We start from the raw sequence: 22,161 nt of genomic DNA, 5'->3' as shown, positions 1-22,161 counted from the left end.
TTCTGTAGACCTCCAAAAGGTAGTCATTGCTGCATTCCTTTGCATAAAACCAGTAGCCTTTTATTTCAGTTTTGCAGCTCCTGTTGAAATGATTTAAGAAATCGAGTGGGATGGCATCCATTTTTAAAGTATATACTTGCAAGGTATCAAAGACCCTTACTGCTTTAAGGAACTGGCATGCTGGGTGGGTGAAATGGGGTTTTCTTTCCATGCACTTCGGGAGGTTGTAGTTTGTAATCTTATCTGCAACTTCAGTAAAAGTTTTAATATATTGGCTTTGAATCCCTGCATCACCACTGTCTTGCTCACTTTTAAGTGCTCAGTAAGTTGTTAATTAAGTCAACAACTTTATTGTATACTTGATTCATGCACATCTCACAGCTTTCGAACCATTTGATCAAATCAGCAAGCTTTTTGCCATACCTTAATGTAAGGGGACTGTTGTCCCCTTACTAAAACTCAGTGGTTTGTTTGTTAGGTTTTGTTGTTGTTGGTTTTTTTTTTTTTTTTTGATTGGCTAGCTCCCAGTACCAAAAGTAAGGGGAAGGGCCAATGGGAAATCAGGACTGTGAGACTGACTGTCCCCAAGAACAATGGGGAGAGGCCAATGCTCCAGGTCAGCCTGATTGACAGGGTAGGCAGGCTAATCAGGGAATCAGGAGGCCAGGGGGATTCTGTCCACCGTATGAGCTGGAATTGCCTGGGTCAGACAGAGTTGGGCTGAGCTAAGGAGAAAGCCGGGGCCCAAGCTCAGCTGGGGAGCAGAGCTGGGCCAGATCCAGAGGGACCAGAAAAGCAGCCCACAGAGCAGACCTGTGCTAGGAGGAGAGCTGCAGCAACCAGAGCCAGAGGGGCCAGAGAAGCAGCTCAGTGAGCTGGAGGCAGAGCAGCAGTAACAGAGCTGAGGTAGAGTGGAGCTGGAGTTGAGGCAGTCCAGTGCCGTGTGCAGCCGGGGAGAGCAAGGGGGACCCTGGGCAGCGGGCCCAGCTAAGACGCCTGGCTGGCCAGACTTGGATGGGGATTATAACCCCAGTGGGGCGGAGGCAATTCTGGGAAGAAGGGTCCTGCCACCTAGAGCTTAAGAGTGTGTGGCCACCACCAGAGCAAGTGTCTGAACCACAGCATCCCTGCAGCACAGCAAAGGCCTGAGAAGGAGGCCTGGGGCTTGTGAGGAACAGACTGAACTTCCCTTACATTCCAGAGATGCTGGTTGTGATGTCCCCGTGCCACAGAGCGGGGTTATGTGTTTTCCTTTAACCTTTCCCATTTTTTCCTTATTTTTTTAAAATTGATTGCTGTTTAATCAGTTGTATTTGCTTTGAACTGTATGTAATGATCAGTGGGTCAGGGAAGCATCCAGTGCAGAGAGCAAATCCCAGAGTGGGGACACCCTAGCCCCTTCCCTAAGTGACCAAAACAATGTTGGGGATCGAGCCCCCAAGGAATCCTGGGCCCAGCTTTGTTTGGGTTATGAGGACTCTGCCAGACAGGAGAGTGGAAGGGGAGCCCTTGAGGTCAGGCAGGCCTATGGGTAAAGGAAGTGGGAGCGAGGACTCAGATCCTTTTGCTAGCCCACTTCACCGAGGTAGTGTATAAGCTGGGAAAGTTCCCCACAATAGCAGGACCAATTCCCCCGCTTATGTGTAGATGAAATTGAGTTGTAGCTGTAAAATTTCGGAACCGTACAACAGATGTTTCAGCTCCTTAACACTTTGTGTTTGTAACTTTCATCTCCTCTTCCACCAAACTCAAGTAAAAAGTAATGTACTGTGTATGGTAATCAGTAGCAGCATACAAGCTTCCTATCTTGTCTTAACTGCCTTAGGGGGCAGTTTCACAGGAAGATTCGAACCCACAGCCTAGACTGTCCTTTGCAGATTTTCTTTAAAATGCAATTTTCTGCTCGGATGATATTTACAAACTTTTTTGACTCTTTCTGTTAGCTTGTCAACCTTTGGGAAATTGGTCCTTCAGATTTCATTATCAAGGGCTACTATGTGAGCACTACAGGTATGTTGAACTGAGTTAAGCAGTAATGCCAAAGCATTTGATTGTAAGCTTTTGACATAGGGTGTGTTGTCAGAGATAGATGAACTAATATAATCAAAATCCACTCCAAAGGTATTCAGCACTTTACAGTAGCGTGTGCAATGGTGTTGTAAATAACCACATATAGGTAAATGGTATCAGCAAGGACAACTTTCCGTTACAAGTTAGATTGTCTTCACCATTTAGGACTTTCAAAACAAAATATGTAACAGATACTCATCTTGGGCATCAGTTAGTTTGTCAGTGACCACGGACAGCCACCCAGACTTCTTTACAAATTCCATAATCTCCTTCTTCTGACACTTGTCAACTTTAGGTAAATATTCATATCTCAGCTGGGTTGATGAAGGAATCACTCCACCATTTACTACATTCTTTCTGAAAAATTCCCATAGCCTTTGGTTGTCCAGTTTTATGAAGGGAGATATTTGTGCAAACAAATGTGTCTGTCTTGTCAATATTTAGTGAATTGCGTGCCTTACAGTTTTCAGTGGAATTTTGAAACAAGGAAGTCACTGGCTTTTATTTCTTCACAAGTAAGAGTTGCTATACTGCTCTCAGTTTCCACCTTTTGATAAGCACCTAAAGCCAGTTGACTGTTTTGAACTTTTTTGGTAGTGATGTACAGTAACATTTCAGGAGGTACTGAAGAGCTTATCTCCATCACTGGGTAAAACTCATGGTGGATACTGCTTTATGTGATCTGCTGCAGACACTTTTTTTTTTTTTTTTTGAGGCATCCATTTTCTTATTTGTAGTGTACAGTGTTTCCCAGCTAGATTATATTCAGTCGCATTGATGGTGTGATTACTTTGCAGCACACTATTCTGTGCATGCGGGAAAATAGTACACATGGAGATGTAACATCTCAACTGTGCAGTTTGCTACAGTGATCTTTGTATGAAATAATTTGTACACATTTTCATTTTGTTTAAGAATATTGAAAAAAAAATGTGGTGTTGAGCTAACTTCACGATTTCTTTGCAGTCTATGAAATCATGGTTTACATAGGGCCTTAGTCGCGTAATATGTTGTAACCCATGTTAGAGTGCTGTTGGGGGCTGTAAGTGTTGCCAAGAGGGTGCTCTTTTTCTCTCTCAGTGGTGAACCTCATGATTTTCCCATCTCTTGTGAGGTTTTGTAGCAGGCCATGTTACTGAAAGTTACTATATTGGAAAAGTTTCTGGAACAACCATAGAAGATTGAGAGATTTCTGGTGTTATACCTAAGGTCAGGGAACTGTTGGAAGATGACACCTTTTTACAACACCTTATGTGTATATTATTTATTGCCTCATGAGAAGGGATTTACAGGGTATTTTTTGTCAGAGAATTGCTTGCCATCATATATATTCATCATGCTCTCAGGCTCATTAGAAATAAGTGAAATATCAAAAATCTGGCAGGATACTGTATAAGCAGCATGCCAAAAAGGAAGAACAACTGACACCAAAAAGTTTAGATCACCATCTATTTGATTAAAAGAGGGAGTCCAGTTGCAAGATATCCATAGTCAGAGGTAATTTGTCAAATTTACTAGAGGAAGATCTGTCTTAAAAATTATTTTCATTTTTTAAAAATTATTTTCAAGGGAAATTGACTCAGTGTGCATATGATGTAGTTTATCCCAGCTTTCACAAACATCTTTGATTTAATATATATTATCACATTTTAAATTACTACTGGGACATGGGAAAGGGGCCTAAACATATGGTGGGTGTGGGGGAGAAGAATGAAAGGTTAATTACTACAGTGGGCTGAACAAAATTCTAATCTGTTTTTATCTGCTGTGTAAACTAAAATTCAACATAGATAAATGTGCAGCTGTACACATTGATTGCAAAATATGTAGAATACCAATACAAAATGAATGAGGCTGGTGTTGAGCAGAAATATACTAGATTAATTACAAACTCTTTTAAAAATAGATATACATGTACCATTTGCAGAAGCAATATTAAAAAAAATCAGAACCACACACAGTATTGGAATACATAATGGCAAAAGTAACCCACTAACTCAAATATGGTGGAATGCACTATGGTTTTATAAATACAAACTTCAGCTTCCCCTGCAGGAATTGCACTAATTTCTTATTGTTAAATAGCAAAAAGAAACATAGGGCTGTAATATTTTTAGAGAAATGATAAAAGGGAGCTTCACACAGAGGATTAAACAACAAGAACTGAGTTGTTGTTTTTTTTAAAAAAAACTTGTTTTACGTGGTAGAGCAGAATTTCTTAAATTTTATTCTAACATTTCTCCCCTTAAACTTTATAAATAAATGAAATTGGGGTCTCCCTTAACGAAGGACCTAATCTTGCTCCAGTGAATTAATTCACAAAAATAAGTTTGTCATTTGCCATTGACTTCAGTGGAGTAGGTTGAGTCCCCATTATTGTTATTTATATGTATTGTGGTAAGGGCTAAAGGCCCCGATTTGGGATTAGGGCTGCACTCTACTAGTCATCATACACGCACAGCAAAAAGATGACCACTGCCCAGAAGAATTCACAATTTGAAGTATAAGATAGGAGGCAACAAATGGATGCAACAACAGGATTGGGGGAGCACAACATAGCAGTAAGATCATAGAATCAGAGAGCTGGGAGGGATCTTGAGAGGTCATCTAATCCAGTCCCCTGCACTCAAGGCAGGACTAAGTATTATCTAGACCATCCCTGACAGGTGTTTGTCCAACTTGTTCTTAAAAATCCCCAATGATGGAGATTCCACAACCTCGCTAGGCAATTTATTCCAATGCTTAACCACTCTGACAATTAGGAAGTTTTTCCTAATGTCCAACCTAAATAGCCCTTGCTGCAATTTAAACCCCTTGCTTCTTGTCCTATCCTCAGAGTTTAAGAAGAACAATTTTTCTCCCTCCTCCTTGTAACAACCTTTTATGTACTTAAAAACTGTTATGTCCCCTCTGTCTTCTATTCTCCAGATTAAACAAACCCAATTTTGTAACTCTTTCCTCATAGGTCATGTTTTCTAGACCTTTAATCATTTTTGTTGCTCTTCACTGGACTTTCTCCAATTTGTCCACATCTTTCCTGAAAAGTGGCGCCCAGAACTGGACACAATACTCCAGTTGAGGCCTAATCAGTGCAGAGTAGTGTGGAAGAATTACTTGTTGTCTTGCTTACTATACTCCTGCTAATACATCCCAGAATGATGTTTGCTTTTTTTGCAACAGCTTTACACTGTTGACTCATGTTTAGCTTGTGATCCACTATGATCCCCAGATCCCTTTCCGCAATACTCCTTCTTAGGCAGTCATTTCCCATTTCATACGTGCGCAACTGATTGTTCCTTCCTAAGTGGAGTACTTTGCATTTGTCCCTATTGAATTTCATCCTATTTACTTCAGATCATTTCTCCAATTTGTCCAGATCATTTTGAATTTTAATCCTATCCTCCAAAGCATTTGCAACCCCTCCAGGCTTGGTATCGTCCGCAAACTTTATAAGTGTACTCTCTATGCCATTGTCTAAATCACTGATGAAGATATTGAACAGAACCGGACCCAGAACCAATCCCTGCAGGATTCCACTTGTTATGCCCTTCCAGCATGACTTTAAACTACTGATAACTACTCTCTGGGAATGATTTTCCAACCAACTGTGCACCCACCTTATAGTAGCTCCATCTAGGTTATATTTCCCTAGTTTGTTTTTGAGAAGTACATGTGAGACAGTATCGAAAGCCTTACTAAAGTCAAGATATACCACATATACCGCTTCCTCCCTATCTACAAGGCTTGTTATCCTGTCAAAGAAAGCTATCAGGTTGGTTTGACACTATTTGTTCTTGACAAATCCATGCTGACTGTTATTTATCACCTTATTATCTTCTAGGCCATGGCACCTTCTGGGGCATTTTTGTGGGCCCATAGGACACCCTGCCGCCGAAATGCCTCCACTGAGCACGGCCGCCAGAGAACCGCCCACTAAAATGCTGCCGAGAAGCGTTGGATTTCTCGGTTGCATTTCAGCGGCGACACTTCTTGCCGCTGCTGCTTCTCAGCAGCATTTCGGCTACAGGATGTCCGACGCCCGCCACAGGCTTCTGGGAATAGCAATATGCTATTCCCACAGAAAGGTTGGGGACTACTGTTCTAGGTGTTTGAAAATTGATTGCTTAATTATTTGCTCCATTATCTTTCCGGGTACAGAAATTAAGCTGATTGGTCTGTAATTTCCCAGGTTGTCCTTATTTCCCTTTTTATAGATGGACAACTATATTTGCCCTTTTCCAGTCTTCTGGAATGTCTCCCATCTTCCATGACTTTTCAAAGATAATTGCTAATGGCTCAGATATCTCCTCAGTCAGCTCCTTGAGTATTTTAGAATGCGTTTCATCAGGCCCTGGTGATTTGAAGACATCTAACTTGTCCAAGTAATTTTTGACGTGTTTTTTCCCTATTTTAGACTCTGATCCTACCTCATTTTCACTGGTATTCGCTATGTTAGATGTCCAGTCACCACGAACCTTCTTAGTGAAAATCGAAACAAAGATGATTTGCAGTATAACAAACAGCAGTCGCAGTTCACCAGCTGCCTAGCACATTGTCACGTGTTTTGTGGACATCACAGTTAGGTGAAGTTGAAGGAGTGATTTGAAGAAGGATAATGTAGTGGCTTTGTGATGATTTTTATGTACATGTGATGGGATATTCAAACCCCATACTGGGCAACAAGGGTTAAGGAGATGTTCTGAGCTCAGCCAGTCCCATCCTGCCATACCTGCAAAAGATGCACACACTAGAGATGGTGTTAAAAGGGAGAAGAACAGCTCATTTTTGGGCAAACCAGGGAAGGGAGCAGACCTGCAACTTGTAGCTCCTGAGGAAAGGGCTGAGAGAAGGCAGGATCTCTCTCCCAGCAACAACTGCCGGAAGGTTCCTCCCTGAGGGAAGGGAGAATCTGCTTCAGATACACCTTGAGAGGGAAGAATTTCCTTCTCTCTCTCATATGAATTGTTTGTTTGTGTTAATTCCCCTTGGGTTGTTTGTGGACTACCAGGACAGGGGAGAGATTGGAAATTGACCTGGCCAGAGGGTCAAGTCACAGGAGGAGGCAGCTGCTGCCCTGAGAGAGAGAGAGAGAGCTGTCACACCAAGCATGGCCACAAGGAGGCATTTAGTGGTAACCTGACCCCCTTGCCAACTTTACACCGGACCCCCTCCATTTACACCTCCTTGCCACAGACTGGGAACTTTGGACATTAGCGGAGTGGTAGGAAGTGGTCCAGGGAAGGCAGCCTAGGCCTGGGTATTAGGCCTTTGATAGCCCTCACAGGGCCCTAGGCCGGAACCCAGTGGAGTGGGAGGTCCCTGGCTCCCCTACCAACCTGCCCTCCACCCCGCATGTTGAAGGGTCTAAGCCCTGACCAGGCAGTGTTCCCCACAAAAGCAAACCATCACAGTGTAGCTTCTACTATGCAAAAGGGGTGGCATTTAAGAAATCACAGAGGTGCCTGAGGAAAAACTGCACTGATGGACAATGACTGTTGACATCACTGGCAGAGCAGAGGTGGGGGTTGACATGATTGGCCTGAAAAGAAAAAGACAAGGAGCTTGTGTTTGATACAGCTAAACAGGTGGAACTAACAGAGGGATGCAGGGGCGGGTAATGTGGTTAGAAGGATAATCCAAGAAGATACTTGTGGCATTTTCAGTGGATTTAAGGGGGCAAGCATTTGTCAAAATCAGAGAGAAAGGTGTTGCAATATGTGACATGTTGGAGGGCCTGGATAAGTTTTATCTGTGTGGGCAGAGGGAAGTCTGGGAGTCAGTCTTGCAGTTCCAGAGAAACTCACATTTGACTCTTTTCCATAATAATAAGAGATGATGGGAGCAGGGGTCACAAGTGGAAGGAAAGAAACAGTTTAAGATTAGCATCAAGAAAGCCTTGTTTCCTCAGAGTACTACAGATCAAAATTTCAAGAACCTCTAAAAATGCCTCTCCTAAATTTGAGATTGTATCAGTTTTCATATTCAGAAACCCATGTTTCTGTGTGCATTTACCCACTTTTGGACGTGCAGATAGACTGCAAATCTGGCATCTATATTTTCAGAAACCTATTTGAAATTTGGCCTCAAATATTTACATGACTTCAGTAAACTGAGAAGTTTAAGCAGACTACAATCATTCAAATATAATTCATTAATTTGTTCTGTGTACACGTGTGCATGTGTGTGGGAACGAACACACACACACACACATATGTTCCCACACATGTAATAGTATTTAATTTCATTCTAGGTCTCTATTTTTGCTCGTCCAATCAACACTTTCCACTTACCTTCAGATCCATCTGTCCCTTTTATGATGGTGGGTCCAGGAACGGGAGTTTCACCTTTTATTGGTTTCCTGCAACATAGGTATGTTCTGCATTATTACCTGAAAAGCTACCAGTTTGTTATGTAAAGGAAAATGTTTCATAATATCTGGTGTCAGGTTGACATGTAATGGGTAACTTTCTTCAGTTGTTTCCAGTTGGACATATTCTTATGCCACTTACTACATCAGAAGTGGGCAAACTACGACCCACGGGACCGTCCTGCCCAGCCCCCGAGCTCCTGGCCCTAGAGGCTCGCCCCTGGCCTCTCCCCCGTAGCCACGCTGCCGCGCAGAGCTATATTCTGGGCAGCAGGGCTGCAGATCCCAGCCTGACCCGGTTCTCTGCTGCGTGGCATGGCGCGGCGCGGCTGCCTGTCCTGGTGGAGCCACGCTGCCAGCCTCCAGCGCTCCAGGCAGCGGGTATGGGAGCAAGGGGGAGTTAGATAGAGGGCAGGGGAGTTCAGGGGGTGATCAGGGGCGTGGATAGGGGTCGGGGCGGTCAGAGGGCGAGGAATAGGAGTTGAATGGGGGCAGGGGTCCCGGAGTGGGGCAGTCAGGAAGGAGAGGAGGGATTTGATGGGGTGGCGGAGGGCGGTCAGGGGACAGGGAGCAGGGGGTGTGGATGGGGCAGGGGTCCCGGGGGGGCACTCAGGAAGGAGGGGGGGGTTGAATGGGGCGGTGGGAGGCAGTTAGGGGTGAGGGGTCCGGGGGCAGTCAGGGAGAAGGGGGGGTTGGATGGGGCAGGGGTCCCAGGGGGGCAGTCAGGAAGGAGGGAGGGGATTGGATGGGGTGGCGGGGGACAGTTAGGGGTGGGGGTGTCCAGGGGTGGTCAGGGGACCGAGAGCGGAGCGGGGGTGGATGCGGCAGGGGTCCCCGGGGGACCGTCAGGGAACAGTGGGGGTTGGATGGGGCAGGAGTCTCGGGGGGGCCGTCAGGGGGCGAGAAGCGGGGGGTTCAGATAGGGGGCGGGGGTCGGGCCATGCCTTGCTGTTTGGGGAGACACAGCCTCCCCTAACCAGCTCTCCATACAATTTCAGAAATCGGATGCAACCCTCAGGCCAAAAAGTTTGCCCGCCTCTGTACTACATCATCACTAGGGCTTTTGTTGGAAACAATTTTATTTTAATTTTCATAGTGTCTAAATTCATGGAACACATTCTGTTTTCACATAAATGTGCTGGATATAGGGGGAGGTGGATGGTTCAAGGGACTGACAAGAAGAAACAAAATCTTTCATTTCTGAGTCTCTAGTAAGAGTACAGATGAGATCAATAGTTATTGAAAGTTGTTACTGTGCTGTTGTTTGATCTAAGAGAAATGAATTAGTAGTCTCAGTTCATTTCCTTCAGAACAAGAGTCCACATCACAAAACTTAAAATGGCAAATGGAATTTTTGACAGCCTTTCTGGCAGTCATATTTAAGAGGCCATGTATTGAATGGGCATGGAAATTGGAATCCCTGCTGACTGTAGGGGTATGTTTAAATGGCAAAACAAATACCTGAGGCAGCAAGTCTCAGAGCTTAGGCCCACAGACTTGGGCTTGTGTTGAAGCACTAAAAATAGCTGTGTAAGCATTCGGGCGCAGGCTGTGAAGTCCAAGAGAGTGGTTTTAGAACTCAAGCTCCAGCCCAAACCCAAATATCTAAACAGCTATTTTTAGCACCGTAGCATGAAGCCCAGTCTGTAAACCTGGCCTTTGAGACTCATTGCTGTGGGTGTTTTTTAGCTGTGTAGACAAACCCCAAGAGGTCCCACCAGGTGATGGCTGAAGCACGTGAGCAAAAATTTTTGGGATATATGCCAATGCTCCTGCAGTTCCTGTTCTGCGGATGAATAAAGGGCATTGTACCCCGAAAAAATGTAGAGTATCCCCAGAATAGCTCACCTATTGCCCTCTCCTGTGTTTACTAAGGGTTTCCTAAAAACAACCCACTTATTAACCAATCTGTTTTCCGAAAGTATGGGTCTCCAGGATAGCTAAGGAAATACCTGGTGGACATGGATACAGCCTTCCAATAAATGATTGACAGAAACAGTATTTTTTTCCAAAACAAGGCATTTTTGGATTAGTATAAGCAATAATCTCTAAAGGTATGTCTACACTACGAAATTAGGTCGAATTTATAGAAGTCGTTTTTTTAGAAATCGTTTTTATATAGTCGATTGTGTGTCCTCACACAAAATTCTCTAAGTGCATTAACTCAGTGGACTGCTTCCACAGTACCGAGGCGAGCGTCGACTTCTTGAGTGTTGCACTGTGAGTAGTCCCACAGTTCCCGTAGTCTCTGCCGCCCATTGGAATTCTGGGTTGAGATCCCAATGCCTGATGGGGCAAAAAACATTGTCTCGGGTGGTTCTGGGTACATGTCGTCAGGCCCTCCCTCCCTCCCTTCGTGAAAGCAAAGGCAGACAATTGTTTCGCGCCTTTTTTCCTGAGTTAACTGTGCAGACGCCATACTGCAGCAAGCATGAAACCCACTCAGCTCACTGTCACCATGTGTCTTCTGGGTGCTGGCAGACGCGGTACTGCATTGCTACACAGCAGCAGCAATCCATTGCCTTGTGGCAGCAGACGGTGCAATAGGCCTGAAAACCATCGTCATTGTGTCCGAGGTGCTCCTGGCTGCCTTGGTAAGGTTGGTCAGGAGCGCCTGGCCAGACATGAGTGCAGGGACTAAATTAGGAGTGACTCGACCAGGTCATTCTCTTTAGGACTGCCTGCAGGACTATTGTACCATCTTACGGTGAGCAGGCAGGAGATGAGGATGGCTAGCAGTCCTACTGCACCGTCTGCTGCCTGCTAAAGATGTAAAAGACAGATGGAGTGTATCAAAACAAGAAATAGACCAGATTTGTTTTGTATTCATTTGCTCCCCCGTCCGTCCCTCCCTCCCTCCCTCCCTCTGTGAAATCAACGGCTGACAATCGTTCTGGTGAGGTCTGTCAGGGGCACCTTGAAAACTTTAATGGAGATTCAGTCCTGCCTGAAATACCAGAGGGAGGGATAGCTTAGTGGGTTGAGCATTGGCCTGCTAAACCCAGGGGTTTGAGTTCAATCCTTGAGAGGGCCATTCTGTGTGACAGTTGTTTTTGTTTCTCCTTGATGTAAGGCCACCCCCTTTGTTGATTTTAATTCCCTGTAAGCCAACCCTGTAAGCCATGTCGTCAGTCGCCCCTCCCTCCATCAGAGCAACAGCAGACAATCGTTCCGCGCCTTTTTTCTGTGCAGACGCCATACCACAGCAAGCATGGAGCCCGCTCAGATTACTTTGGCAATTAGGAGCACATTAAACACCACCCGCATTATCCAGCAGTATATGCAGTGCCAGAACCTGGCAAAGAGAAACCGGATGAGTAGGCGACGTCAGTGCGGTGACGAGAGTGATGAGGACATGGACACAGACTTCTCTCAAAGCACGGGCCTTGGCAATGTGGGCATCATGGTGCTAATGGGGCAGGTTCATGCAGTGGAATGCCGATTCTGGGCCTGAGAAACAAGCACAGACTGGTGGGACCACATAGTATTGCAGGTCTGGGACGATTCCCAGTGGCTGCGAAACTTTCGCATGCGTAAGGGCACTTTCATGGAACTTTGACTTGATTTCCCCTGCCTTGAAGCGCATGAATACCAAGATGAGAGCAGTCCTCACAGTTGAGAAGCGAGTGGCAGTAGCCCTGTGGAAGCTTGCAACGCCAGACAGCTACCAGTCAGTCGGGAATCAATTTGGAGTGGGCAAATAGACTGTGGGGGCTGCTGTGATGCAAGTAGCCAACGCAATCAAAGATCTGCTGATATCAAGGTAGTGACCCTGGGAAATGTGCAGGTCATAGTGGATGGCTTTGCTGCAATGGGATTCCCTAACTGTGGTGGGGCCATAGACGGAACCCATATCCCTATATTGGCACCGGAGCACCAAGACGGCGAGTACATAAACCACACGGGGTACTTTTCAATAGTGCTGCAAAAGCACTGGTGGATCACAAGGGACGTTTCACCAACATCAACGTGGGATGGCCGGGAAAGGTACATGACACTCACATCTTCAGGAACTCTGGTCTGTTTCAAAAGCTGCAGGAAGGGACTTTCTTCCCAGACCAGAAAATAACCACTGGGGATGTTGAAATGCCTATAGTTATCCTTGGGGACCCAGCCTACCCCTTAATGCCATGGCTCATGAAGCCATACAAGGCAGCTTGGACAGTAGTCAGGAGCTGTTCAACTACAGGCTGAGCAAGTGCAGAATGGTGGTAGAATGTACATTTGGACCTTTAAAAGTGCGCTGGCGCAGTTTACTGACTTGCTTAGACCTCAGCAAAACCAATATTCCCACTGTTATTACTGCTTGCTGTGCACTCCACAATCTCTGTGAGAGTAAGGGGGAGATGTTTATGGCGGAGTGGGAGGTTGAGGCAAATCGCCTGGCCACTGGTTACGCGCAGCCAGACACCAGGGCAGTTAGAAGAGCACGGGAGGGTGCGGTGCGCATCAGAGAAGCTTTGAAGACCAGTTTCATGACTGGCCAGGCTCCGGTGTGAAAGTTCTGTTTGTTTCTCCTTGATGAAACCCCCCGCCCCTTGGTTCACTCTACTTCCCTGTAAGCTAACTACCCTCCCCTCCTCCCTTCGATCACCACTTGCAGAGGCAATAAAGTCATTGTTGCTTCACATTCATGCATTCTTTATTCATTCATCACACAAATAGGGGGATAACTGCCAAGGTAGCCCGGGAGGGGTGGTGAAGGAGAGAAGCACCAGGAGGGGTGGTGGAGGAGGGAAGGACAAAGCCACACAGCACTTTAAAAGTTTAAAACTTATTGAATGCCAGCCTTCTGTTGCTTGGGCAATCCTCTGGGGTGGAGTGGCTGGGTGGCCGGAGGCCCCCCCCCAGCGCGTTCTTGGGCGTCTGGGTGAGGAGGCTATGGAACTTGGGGAGGAGGGCGGTTGGTTACACAGGGGCTGTAGCAGCGGTCTGTGCTCCAGCTGCCTTTCCTGCAGCTCAGCCATATGCTGGAGCATATTAGTTTGATCCTCCAGCAGCCTCAGCACTGAATCCTGCCTCCTCTCATCACGCTGCCGCCACCTTTCAGCTTCAGCCCTCTCTTCAGCCCGCCACCTCTCCTCCCGGTCATTTTGTGCTTTCCTGCACTCTGACATTGTTTGCCTCCACACGTTCGTCTGTGCTCTGTCAGTGTGGGAGGCAGGCATGAGCTCAGAGACCATTTCATCGCGAGTGCGTTTTTTCGCCTTCTAATCTTCACTAGCCTCTGGGAAGGAGAAGATCCTGTGATCCTTGAAACACATGCAGCTGGTGGAGGAAAAAAAAAGGGACAGTAGTATTTAAAGAGACACATTTTATAGAACATTGGGTACACTCTTTCAGGGTAAACCTTGCTGTTAACATTACATACATAGCACACGTGCTTTCGTTACAAGGTCACATTTTGCCTCCCCCTCACCGTGTGGCTAACCCCTCTTCCCTCCCCGTCGCTAACAGCGGGGAACATTTCTGTTCAGCCACAGGCAAACAGCCCAGCAGGAGGGGGCACCTCTGAATGTCCCCTTAAGAAAAGCACCCTATCTCAACCAGGTGACCATGAATGATATCACTCTCCTGAGGATAACACAGAGAGATAAAGAACGGATGTTGTTTGAACGCCAGCAAACATATATTGCAGTGCTTCGTTCTGCAATGATTCCCGAGTATGTGCTACTGGCCTGGAGTGGTAAAGTGTCCTACCATGGTGGATGGAATAAGGCTGCCCTCCCCAGAAACCTTTTGCAAAGGCTTTGGGAGTACATCCAGGAGAGCCACGAATGCCAGAGCAAATTTAATCATTAAACATGCTTGCTTTTAAACCATGAATACTATTTTAAAAGGTACACTCACCAGAGGTCCCTTCTCTGCCTGGCGGGTCCGGGAGGCAGCCTTGGGTGGGTTCGGGGGGTACTGGCTCCAGCTCCAGGGTGAGAAAGAGTTCCTGGCTGTCGGGAAAACTGGTTTCTCCGCTTGCTTGCTGTGAGTTATCTACGACCTCCTCCTCCTCCTCCTTCTCCTCCTCATCATCTTCCTCATCCCCAAAGCCTGCTTCCGTATTGCCTCCATCTCCATTGAAGGAGTCAAACAACACGGCTGGGGTAGTGGTGGCTGAACCCCCTAAAATGGAATGCAGCTCATCATAGAAGCGGCATGTTTGGGGCTCTGACCTGGAGCGGCTGTTTGCCTCTCTGGTTTTCTGGTAGGCTTGCCTCTCAGGTCCCTGTTGTGGTCTCTGTCCTTCATGCTCTGGGAGATTTTGACAAATGTTTTGGCATTTCGAAAACTGGAACGTAGTTCTGATAGCATCGATTCCTCTCCCCATACAGCGATCAGATCCCGTACCTTCCGTTCAGTTCATGCAGGAGCTCTTTTGCGATTCTGGGACTCCATCATAGTCACCTCTGCTGATGAGCTCTGCATGGTCACCGCTGCTGATGAGCTCTGCGCTCACCTGCAGCTTGCCACGCTGGCCAAACAGGAAATTGAAATTCAAAAGTTTGCGGGCCTTTTCCTGTCTACCTGGCCAGTGCATCTGAGTTGAGAGTGCTGTCCAGAGCGGTCACAATGGAGCATTCTGGGATAGCTCCCGGAGGCCAATACTGTCTGATTGCATCCACAGTACCCCAAATTCAACCCGGCAAGGCTGATTTCAGCGCTAATCCCCTTGTTGGGGGTGGAGTAAGGAAAATGATTTTAAGAGCCCTTTAAGTCGGAAAAAAGGGCTTCATCGTGTGGACAGGGTGCAGGGTTAAATCGATTTAATGCCGCTAAATTCGACCACAACTCCTAGTGTAGACTGGGGTAATACAGTAGTAATCTAAAAACACAACAAGTTAAAGAGCACCCCAGCCGCAATAACATACAGTTGAAATGGTTCTTAGTGGTTGCACCCTGTCACAGATGGCCAATCTGTCACAGGCTGCTGACAGCAATTTCTATACTCTTTAAATCTTATACATTTCTTTCACTATCAACACTCATACATATATCTTTATTAACCCACACATGCACACTAACATTATACTATGCTTTTCTATACTGTACTATATTTATAACTGGCAAGCTTACTCTGCTGACTTCTGCTGCTGCTGCCACTGCTGCTTCTTCAGGTCTGCTGCTGTTCTCTGCTTTGCTCTCTTCAGTTCCTACTCCTTCGGCTGCTCCACTCCTAACTGCCTGGCTGCCCGCTGACACACTGCCTTTTATAGTGTCCTGTCAGAACTTTCTAGATGCATGACATCATCAGATCTTTCCTGCACATGCTCAGTACCAAACATTACCTCACATTCTTGAACACATGCCAACATTCCACCCATGCTTACTGCCATTGTTTACCCCAGAGTTATGATTACCTCATCTGACCTTTCCCTTACTTTTGACCTTTCCACCTACATTTGTATTGCACATGCTCAGAAATATCATGTGACCTGCAGCTTCCAATAGTGACTCTTGCTTATTCAAAATGGAGGTCAGGAATGCAAGATGGACTGGAGAATTTCTCCAGTATCAGATTCACTCTCCAAAGCAGTCAGTCCAGCACCTTTTATTAAATGTACTATTGAAAAAAAATGTGTTTAGCAAAGTACAGAACAATTACAATCCTGACAGTTGAAAAGTGCATCAAATGCACAAACTACAGAAGTTCATACTATTAAGGAGATAATGTACATGATGTCTAATTTATCTGACTAGTAAAATAACCTGATGTATAATCTGTTTGTTTGTTTTATTATTCTGATATTAGTTTATAATCATACTCATACACTCTACCATATTAATAGAAACAAAAGAGGCATTTTATCCACCTTAATATGCAGTAAAAATTATACTTAGCTGATATTCGGTTATACCAGAAACAGCAAAAATAAATATCAGTAATAAATCATTTTCTTCACATTGTGACATTAACAAAAGATAGGATTTAATATCTGAAAAAAAGTTGTGTGGTGGTGGTAGTCAAGAAGTAGTAATTTCACTAGCCTCCATGTTTATGAGGAAAATAGCAGCTTCTGTGTACTGATGGATTTTATAGACCATATTTTTGGAGTTTTTTTTATTATAAGGAGACAAAGACCGCATACTTTTTTAAAAACACTAAAAGTGCAATAGTTCCATAAGTTCAGATGGGAATTTGTTTTATTACGCTGGCTATCTTCTCTCCTTCCTTCCTCCTCCCATCAAAAAATAAGGAACTCAGTATAAACTTGTGTATTGGTATAATATACAGTTTTTTTGGCAAAGCAAACCTTCCTTACTGTAAAATATACAGTAGTTAGTGATTAAATGACTTTAGAACAGGGGACACCAACATATCTTTCTGGTTATCTACCAGTGGTACACTTACACCTGTACCCATAACACACAGTCAAGTACAGAGGAGACCTTTCCCCTTCTGTTCTTCTTACAACTTCCATTTATAAGGGGAGCAAAGGTAGATTTTTATCGCGTGTTGCTGAGTGGCTGAAGTTAGTTGGTTCTGTGAATGCCCTGGAGGTGCGTGGAAATGTACTGATTGTCTTTTTTAAAATGGTGTAATTAAATTTTGGCTTCAGGGTTTTTTTAAGCTTTTCACTTACTGAAATCAAATAGCATGTTCTCTGAAGCTCAAAAGGTAAAATGAAATTTTAAATATTATATACGCTATGCACAGATGCCCTGGTCCTTCAAACAGTAGTGTTTGCAGGAGGAGGACCATAATTAACAAAAGAAATCCCACACCAAAATGGCTTTTACTTTCTGTTTGTGCTTTGTCTTTTCAGCATTCCTTTTGTTACCAATAATTCCAGATTTGCTCATTCTAGTTTGTTGGCATTTCAACTACTCAGGCTCCTTTACTTGAGCACCACAATACTTTATCTCAAACCAATCCATTTTCTAATTAATATGTATTCTATAATCAATTAGTCACCAATATATTTTTCTCCTTCTGTAAGAAAAGGAGCCAGGAAATATTTCCTGGAGTCCATTTTAGAAGTGCTTTCAATAACATATTTGTAACTCATTTCTTTCCCTTCTTCACATGTCATATCAACTTTGTTTTTTGTTTTGTTTGTTTTAATTTAAACACCATTCAAAGACTTTATCTAAACTAAAACAGAAGCAAGAGAGCATCTGTTTCTGCGGTGGTTTATTGTTCACCTGGTTATATTGTGTGGGAATAGTTACTATATGAGCCATTATAAAGAATAAATAATCCTATCTACAGTTAACACTCCACTACTTAGATATGTATGATTACACAGAGGAGACTGCTGAACAAAGTTTATTACCTTCAGAAATAGAGGACACAGGTAAATATTTAACGGTAAACATTTCCATGGGAGATCAGTGTTATTTTACATGTGGTATTTATGTGCATTGCCATCAACTCAAAGCTTGATTATTTTTGGAGCAGGTTTGTTTCATATACTATAAATACTGCAATAAAATATTCTTGGACATGTTGTTTTTGGACAATAGCCAAACCCTTTTCTTTTGCACTGATGTGGGCTAATTCCCATTCATTTCTGAAGAGTTTCAAACGTGTATAAAGACAATTCTTCCAATATTGTAGGAAAGTAGTAGATTTGTAGACCTTTTGTGTGTGGTGGTGGAAAAGACTAGAGTTTTGGACTCAAACATCTGCAGATCAGTTTTCCAGCCTGCTTCTGACTTAACTTTATAGGTTTAAGGCATGAATGCAGAGCTTTTGATTTTAATTTACACTGTGAGATTTGGAAGAGTAAGTGATGTGTTAGTAATGGGGAAAAAAAGCGAGGGTAAGTATTTGTATGTGAAGCATGAAATTGAATTGTTGCAATGTCAAATGATTTTCTGTTGGGTAATAAATTCTTAGCAAAATATTAATTGGGACAGGCAGAAACTGCATTTGCTGATGTAGAGGTGTTTAAGAGGATTTGTTGTCTAAGTTTACTCTCGTTTTTACTACTAAAGAAAATCATAATGTGTACTGTTTAACAAGCCAATATATTTGCTGCTGTGACTAATTTTCTACATATTATAATGATGCCAATAGCCTGTTGTTGTTAAGGGGCTGTTTGGGACAGCCAGGAATATTTCAGTTTAATCAAATTTTTATGTAGTTACAAGCCAAGGCATTTTAAGTTTTTAATGCTAGTCCATAGCCCCAGAGGGTATAACGACCTGCTGAAATGTTTTGTGAATGTAAAGCTGGTTTAAACGTTGCAACGTCCATATATTCAATCTAAAGATTTAAATAAGTTTACAGCTGTGGTTGCATGAGTCAGGGCTAGTGGTCATTGTCAGTAGCTCTTAAACATGTCATCTCAATTATCCTTCAATCCACTCTTGAACCAGGGAGGAGAAGCAAGATAGGTTCCATTAAATTTCTCTTCAGTTTTCTTTAGATGCTGCAGCAGAAGCTTATCTAGAATGATCTCTGATCAGGAGAAAAATCATTTGAAAGAGCATTCCTAGCAGCAAAAAAATCACAGCAAAATGGGAAAAAAATGCTATCAGAACCTAAGATGCGCGCACACACACAATATGCTCAAACAGTTCCACCTTAATTTACATTTATTGATTGATTCATTTGGAAAGATCTTATTAAATTTATTCCCCATGGTGGTGGTAGTAATACTTTTGCTGTTATAAAGCACTTTTCACTAGCAGATTTCAAAGCATATTGCAAAGGTGGATGAGCATTGGGGCCCTTACTCAGCAACACACTTGCATGGGCTTAAGTGCTTTATTGAATTGGAGTGTTAGTGAGTAGCAAATTTATCAGATTTAATCTTTTAACAAAAATGTCAACAAAATTTCCAAAATGAAACTGATTATTACAATGTGTCTGACACACACACATTTCAGAGGACACAAAGTACACAGTGATTGAGGGAAAGTGAAAGGGCATCATACTGCTTTATGTGCTCCCATTCTGTCTGAGCTGAATTTAAATACTATTTCCTTTCAAACATAGCACGTGCCTTCTTTGTAGGAATAACATTTGATACATAGTGATAAATTCTCTATAAGAGGAAGGATGTGTGCAGTGGTTAGAACAAAAGACTGAGAGCCAGAACTCCTGGCCTCTATTCCTAGTTCTGTTATGTATTGTGTGACCTTGGACAAGTCTCTTAACCAATCTGTACTTCACGTTACCTGTAGCTCCCACAAATAGTGAGATTTAATTATTGTTTGTAAAATACCAGGAGATCCTTAGATTAAAAATGTTCTGTAAGAGCAAAGTGTTATATGTGGCTTGTATAGACAGCAGGTGTACTCTTTCAAGGTGCATGAGCATATAAAAGGCAGAATTTGGCCTTCTGTATTTTGTCTGAGTTCCCTGAACTTTCTGGAGGACTCAGACTCTGGTGCTCAACTGGTATAAATTGGCAGAGCTTCATTAAATCAATGGAGCAACGCTAATATATGTCATTTGAGGATGTAGTCCTGGATGCATAACTGTGAAAGCTGCTACATCCACACATGACTTGACACATAATCTGTATTTCCAAGGAATCTCACACTCACCTTTTAAGCTGTATTTGAATTGGTAGATTTTCTTTGGCAAGTGCCCTTATGCTCTCCTGTGACTCTTTATAAAATGTGGCATGCTGACAGGTTTCCTTCCAAATACTGTGAGGAGCTGACCATAACAGAATTGTACCACAATACTGTAATTATTTAAATTTTTCTGTATTGTTAATGTTGCCTTCAAAGTTGGCAGAAAGGCATTTTAAATGTCTGTTAGGACGCTGACAGTTTTATCATACATCTTTTTCACATGATAAATAATATAAGTTTAAGTGTTAATTTTCATATTTAGCACCCAATCCTAACCATGGCTTGCATCATCTTTTGGGGCACGTAGGTCATCTGAAGTGACTGTGCATTGGGAGAGGTTAGGTTGGTGTGTAAGAGACTGAGGCAGGAAAAAGGAAATGGATGCACTCCACAGCATGAAGCTGCAAAGAAGATATAAATGAAGTGTAGTACCCTTCTTGCACAGCTCTATCAATAGGTCAGGAAGAAACCAAAACAACCAACAATGCTGCAATGTACTTTGTAGAGTGAGATGGTGCTCTCTCTGCTTCTTCCCCTCCCCTCCTCATTCCCACTTCAGGGCAGGGATAAAGGGTCCCTCTCACCCCCAGTGTCTTCTAGCTAGCTCCGTTTCTGAACAGAAAGCCAAGATGATGTCTTCAGGCTCCACATCCCCTTTAAATCAATCCTTCATGTGGGACGCAGTCTAACCCTTTCCTCCCATCTGTTTCCCCACACTGGGATGTTCAGATGGCATTAAGCAAGCTGTAAGCCTCCCCAGCATCATTTTTCAAAGCTTGAATGCATTTTATTGCAATTGGACTGGACAGATTCTGGGAATGGGAAAGAGGTAGGCAGCGGCCTAAGTTATGTATGACTGCCCTTTGGAGGCGGGGCTAGGGGAATTCTCTCTCAGGACACAGAGTAGCCTCTGTTGCTGAGGAGACCTGAGGGGCATGGAGTTTTCGTGATTGTGAGCAGAATCAGGCCCTTAGTGAGTATGGAAGGTTCTCTGGGTGTTGACTGTGTATGTTTTGATTGCCCTGAACATTTTGGAACCTATGGTAAAACATAGTGAAGAACACATTCCTATTAATAATAATAAATAATAAAAGTTCTTATATATTGCTTTTAGTCTTCAAAGTGCTGTACACACACTAAATGATCCTCACAATACTTCCAGTAAGTAGGTAGGTAGAACTATCTGCATTTTTTTAAAGATGAGGGAAAACTCAGAAGGAAAAAGAGGGAAAGTGACTGACCCAAGGCACAGAGGCAATTATTGTCAGATCTGAGACTATACTTGAGAGTTTGGTGCTAAGATCATGGGACTAATGTGTGTACTCCATGCTTTTTTCAAGTTCCAGTCGGTGTTTCCAACCAAACTGCTTAAAGTATATACTAAAAACAGACAAAAATTAGTGCTTTGAATTTGTGCTTAATCATCTGCTAAGATCCTAACTTTAAAATATACCACAGTTCTGTAAATCTGCAGTGTTTTGAGGAATGCATAAACACCCAGTGTCCAAACAGGAACATCTTGAAACCACGTAAAAAATCTTAGATCTTGCTCAAAAATATTATTTGAATTTCACAAATGGAATTTCACAAATTTCCATCCAACATTGTTTGCACCTGATTGATCAGTTCTGTTTTTAATCTTATTTTTGACAGTCCACAAATTTTGCTTAATAAATTCTTCAAGGGCTTGCTAATGTGCATTCCACATTAGGCATGTGTGAGCTGCATTGCAGCATTGCTGGAAAATTTTCCCTCAGTGATATCTATCAGGCAGTCTCTAGCGCCCTCTGGTGCCATGCACCAGATTAAGGGGTGATGCTAGGGGCCACACACCCTCTGTTCCTTCTTAGTGCCCATGACGGTTGCTGGAACAACTCCTCTTGCTTCAGCAAGGCTTCTTCTCGGTGGTTTTGTACTCTGTTTTATAGTTTGTTTGTTAGTTTTAAGTATAGTTAGTAAATATATAGTATAAGTAGTATTAGTGTAAATAGTTAGAACACCCTCTCTCCTATTGTTGAGGGGCTCTCTTGCCCATGGTGGATAAAAATCAATGTTTTTGGGTTTTTTTAATCTGTTTTTTTTTATTTAAATCAGATTTTTTTGATAAAATGCTTTTTGAGGAAAAAACCTATCTAAAGATAGATTTAATTAAGATACATTATAGCTCAAAGATATCTCATCATGGAATAGGGATTATA

General features: G+C 43.4%; 2 protein-coding genes across 13 annotated transcripts in view; one reads left to right on the top strand and one right to left on the bottom strand.

Moving 5' to 3' along the window:
• MTRR (5-methyltetrahydrofolate-homocysteine methyltransferase reductase) overlaps positions 1–22,161 on the top strand; it is a 172,235-nt gene that overhangs the window by 92,771 nt on the left and 57,303 nt on the right. For 11 of the 12 annotated variants that reach the window (XR_012157387.2, XR_012157386.2, XR_013635360.1 and 8 more), the window contains one exon: positions 8,321–8,439. Coding sequence is in view for 9 of the 12 variants with exons in the window: in XM_073332389.2 (XP_073188490.2) it covers positions 8,321–8,439 (119 nt within the window). In the remaining 3 variants the exon portion in view is untranslated. Of the gene's footprint in view, positions 1–8,320; positions 8,440–11,629; positions 13,212–22,161 lie in introns of those variants that run through there. The other variant, XM_073332383.2, reaches the window with a different exon arrangement.
• Positions 13,016–15,769, bottom strand: LOC140907134 (uncharacterized). Its single transcript, XM_073332395.2, has 2 exons — positions 14,288–15,769; positions 13,016–13,705 (listed from the first exon to the last, which is right to left on the bottom strand). The coding sequence occupies exons 1-2, from the start codon at positions 14,757–14,759 to the stop codon at positions 13,440–13,442; spliced, it is 738 nt and encodes a 245-aa protein (XP_073188496.1). The 5' UTR covers positions 14,760–15,769; the 3' UTR covers positions 13,016–13,439.

This window comes from Lepidochelys kempii, chromosome 2 (assembly GCF_965140285.1).
Source record: "Lepidochelys kempii isolate rLepKem1 chromosome 2, rLepKem1.hap1, whole genome shotgun sequence".
NCBI lineage: Eukaryota > Metazoa > Chordata > Testudines > Cheloniidae > Lepidochelys > Lepidochelys kempii.
This window is presented reverse-complemented; position numbering and strand designations above follow the sequence as displayed.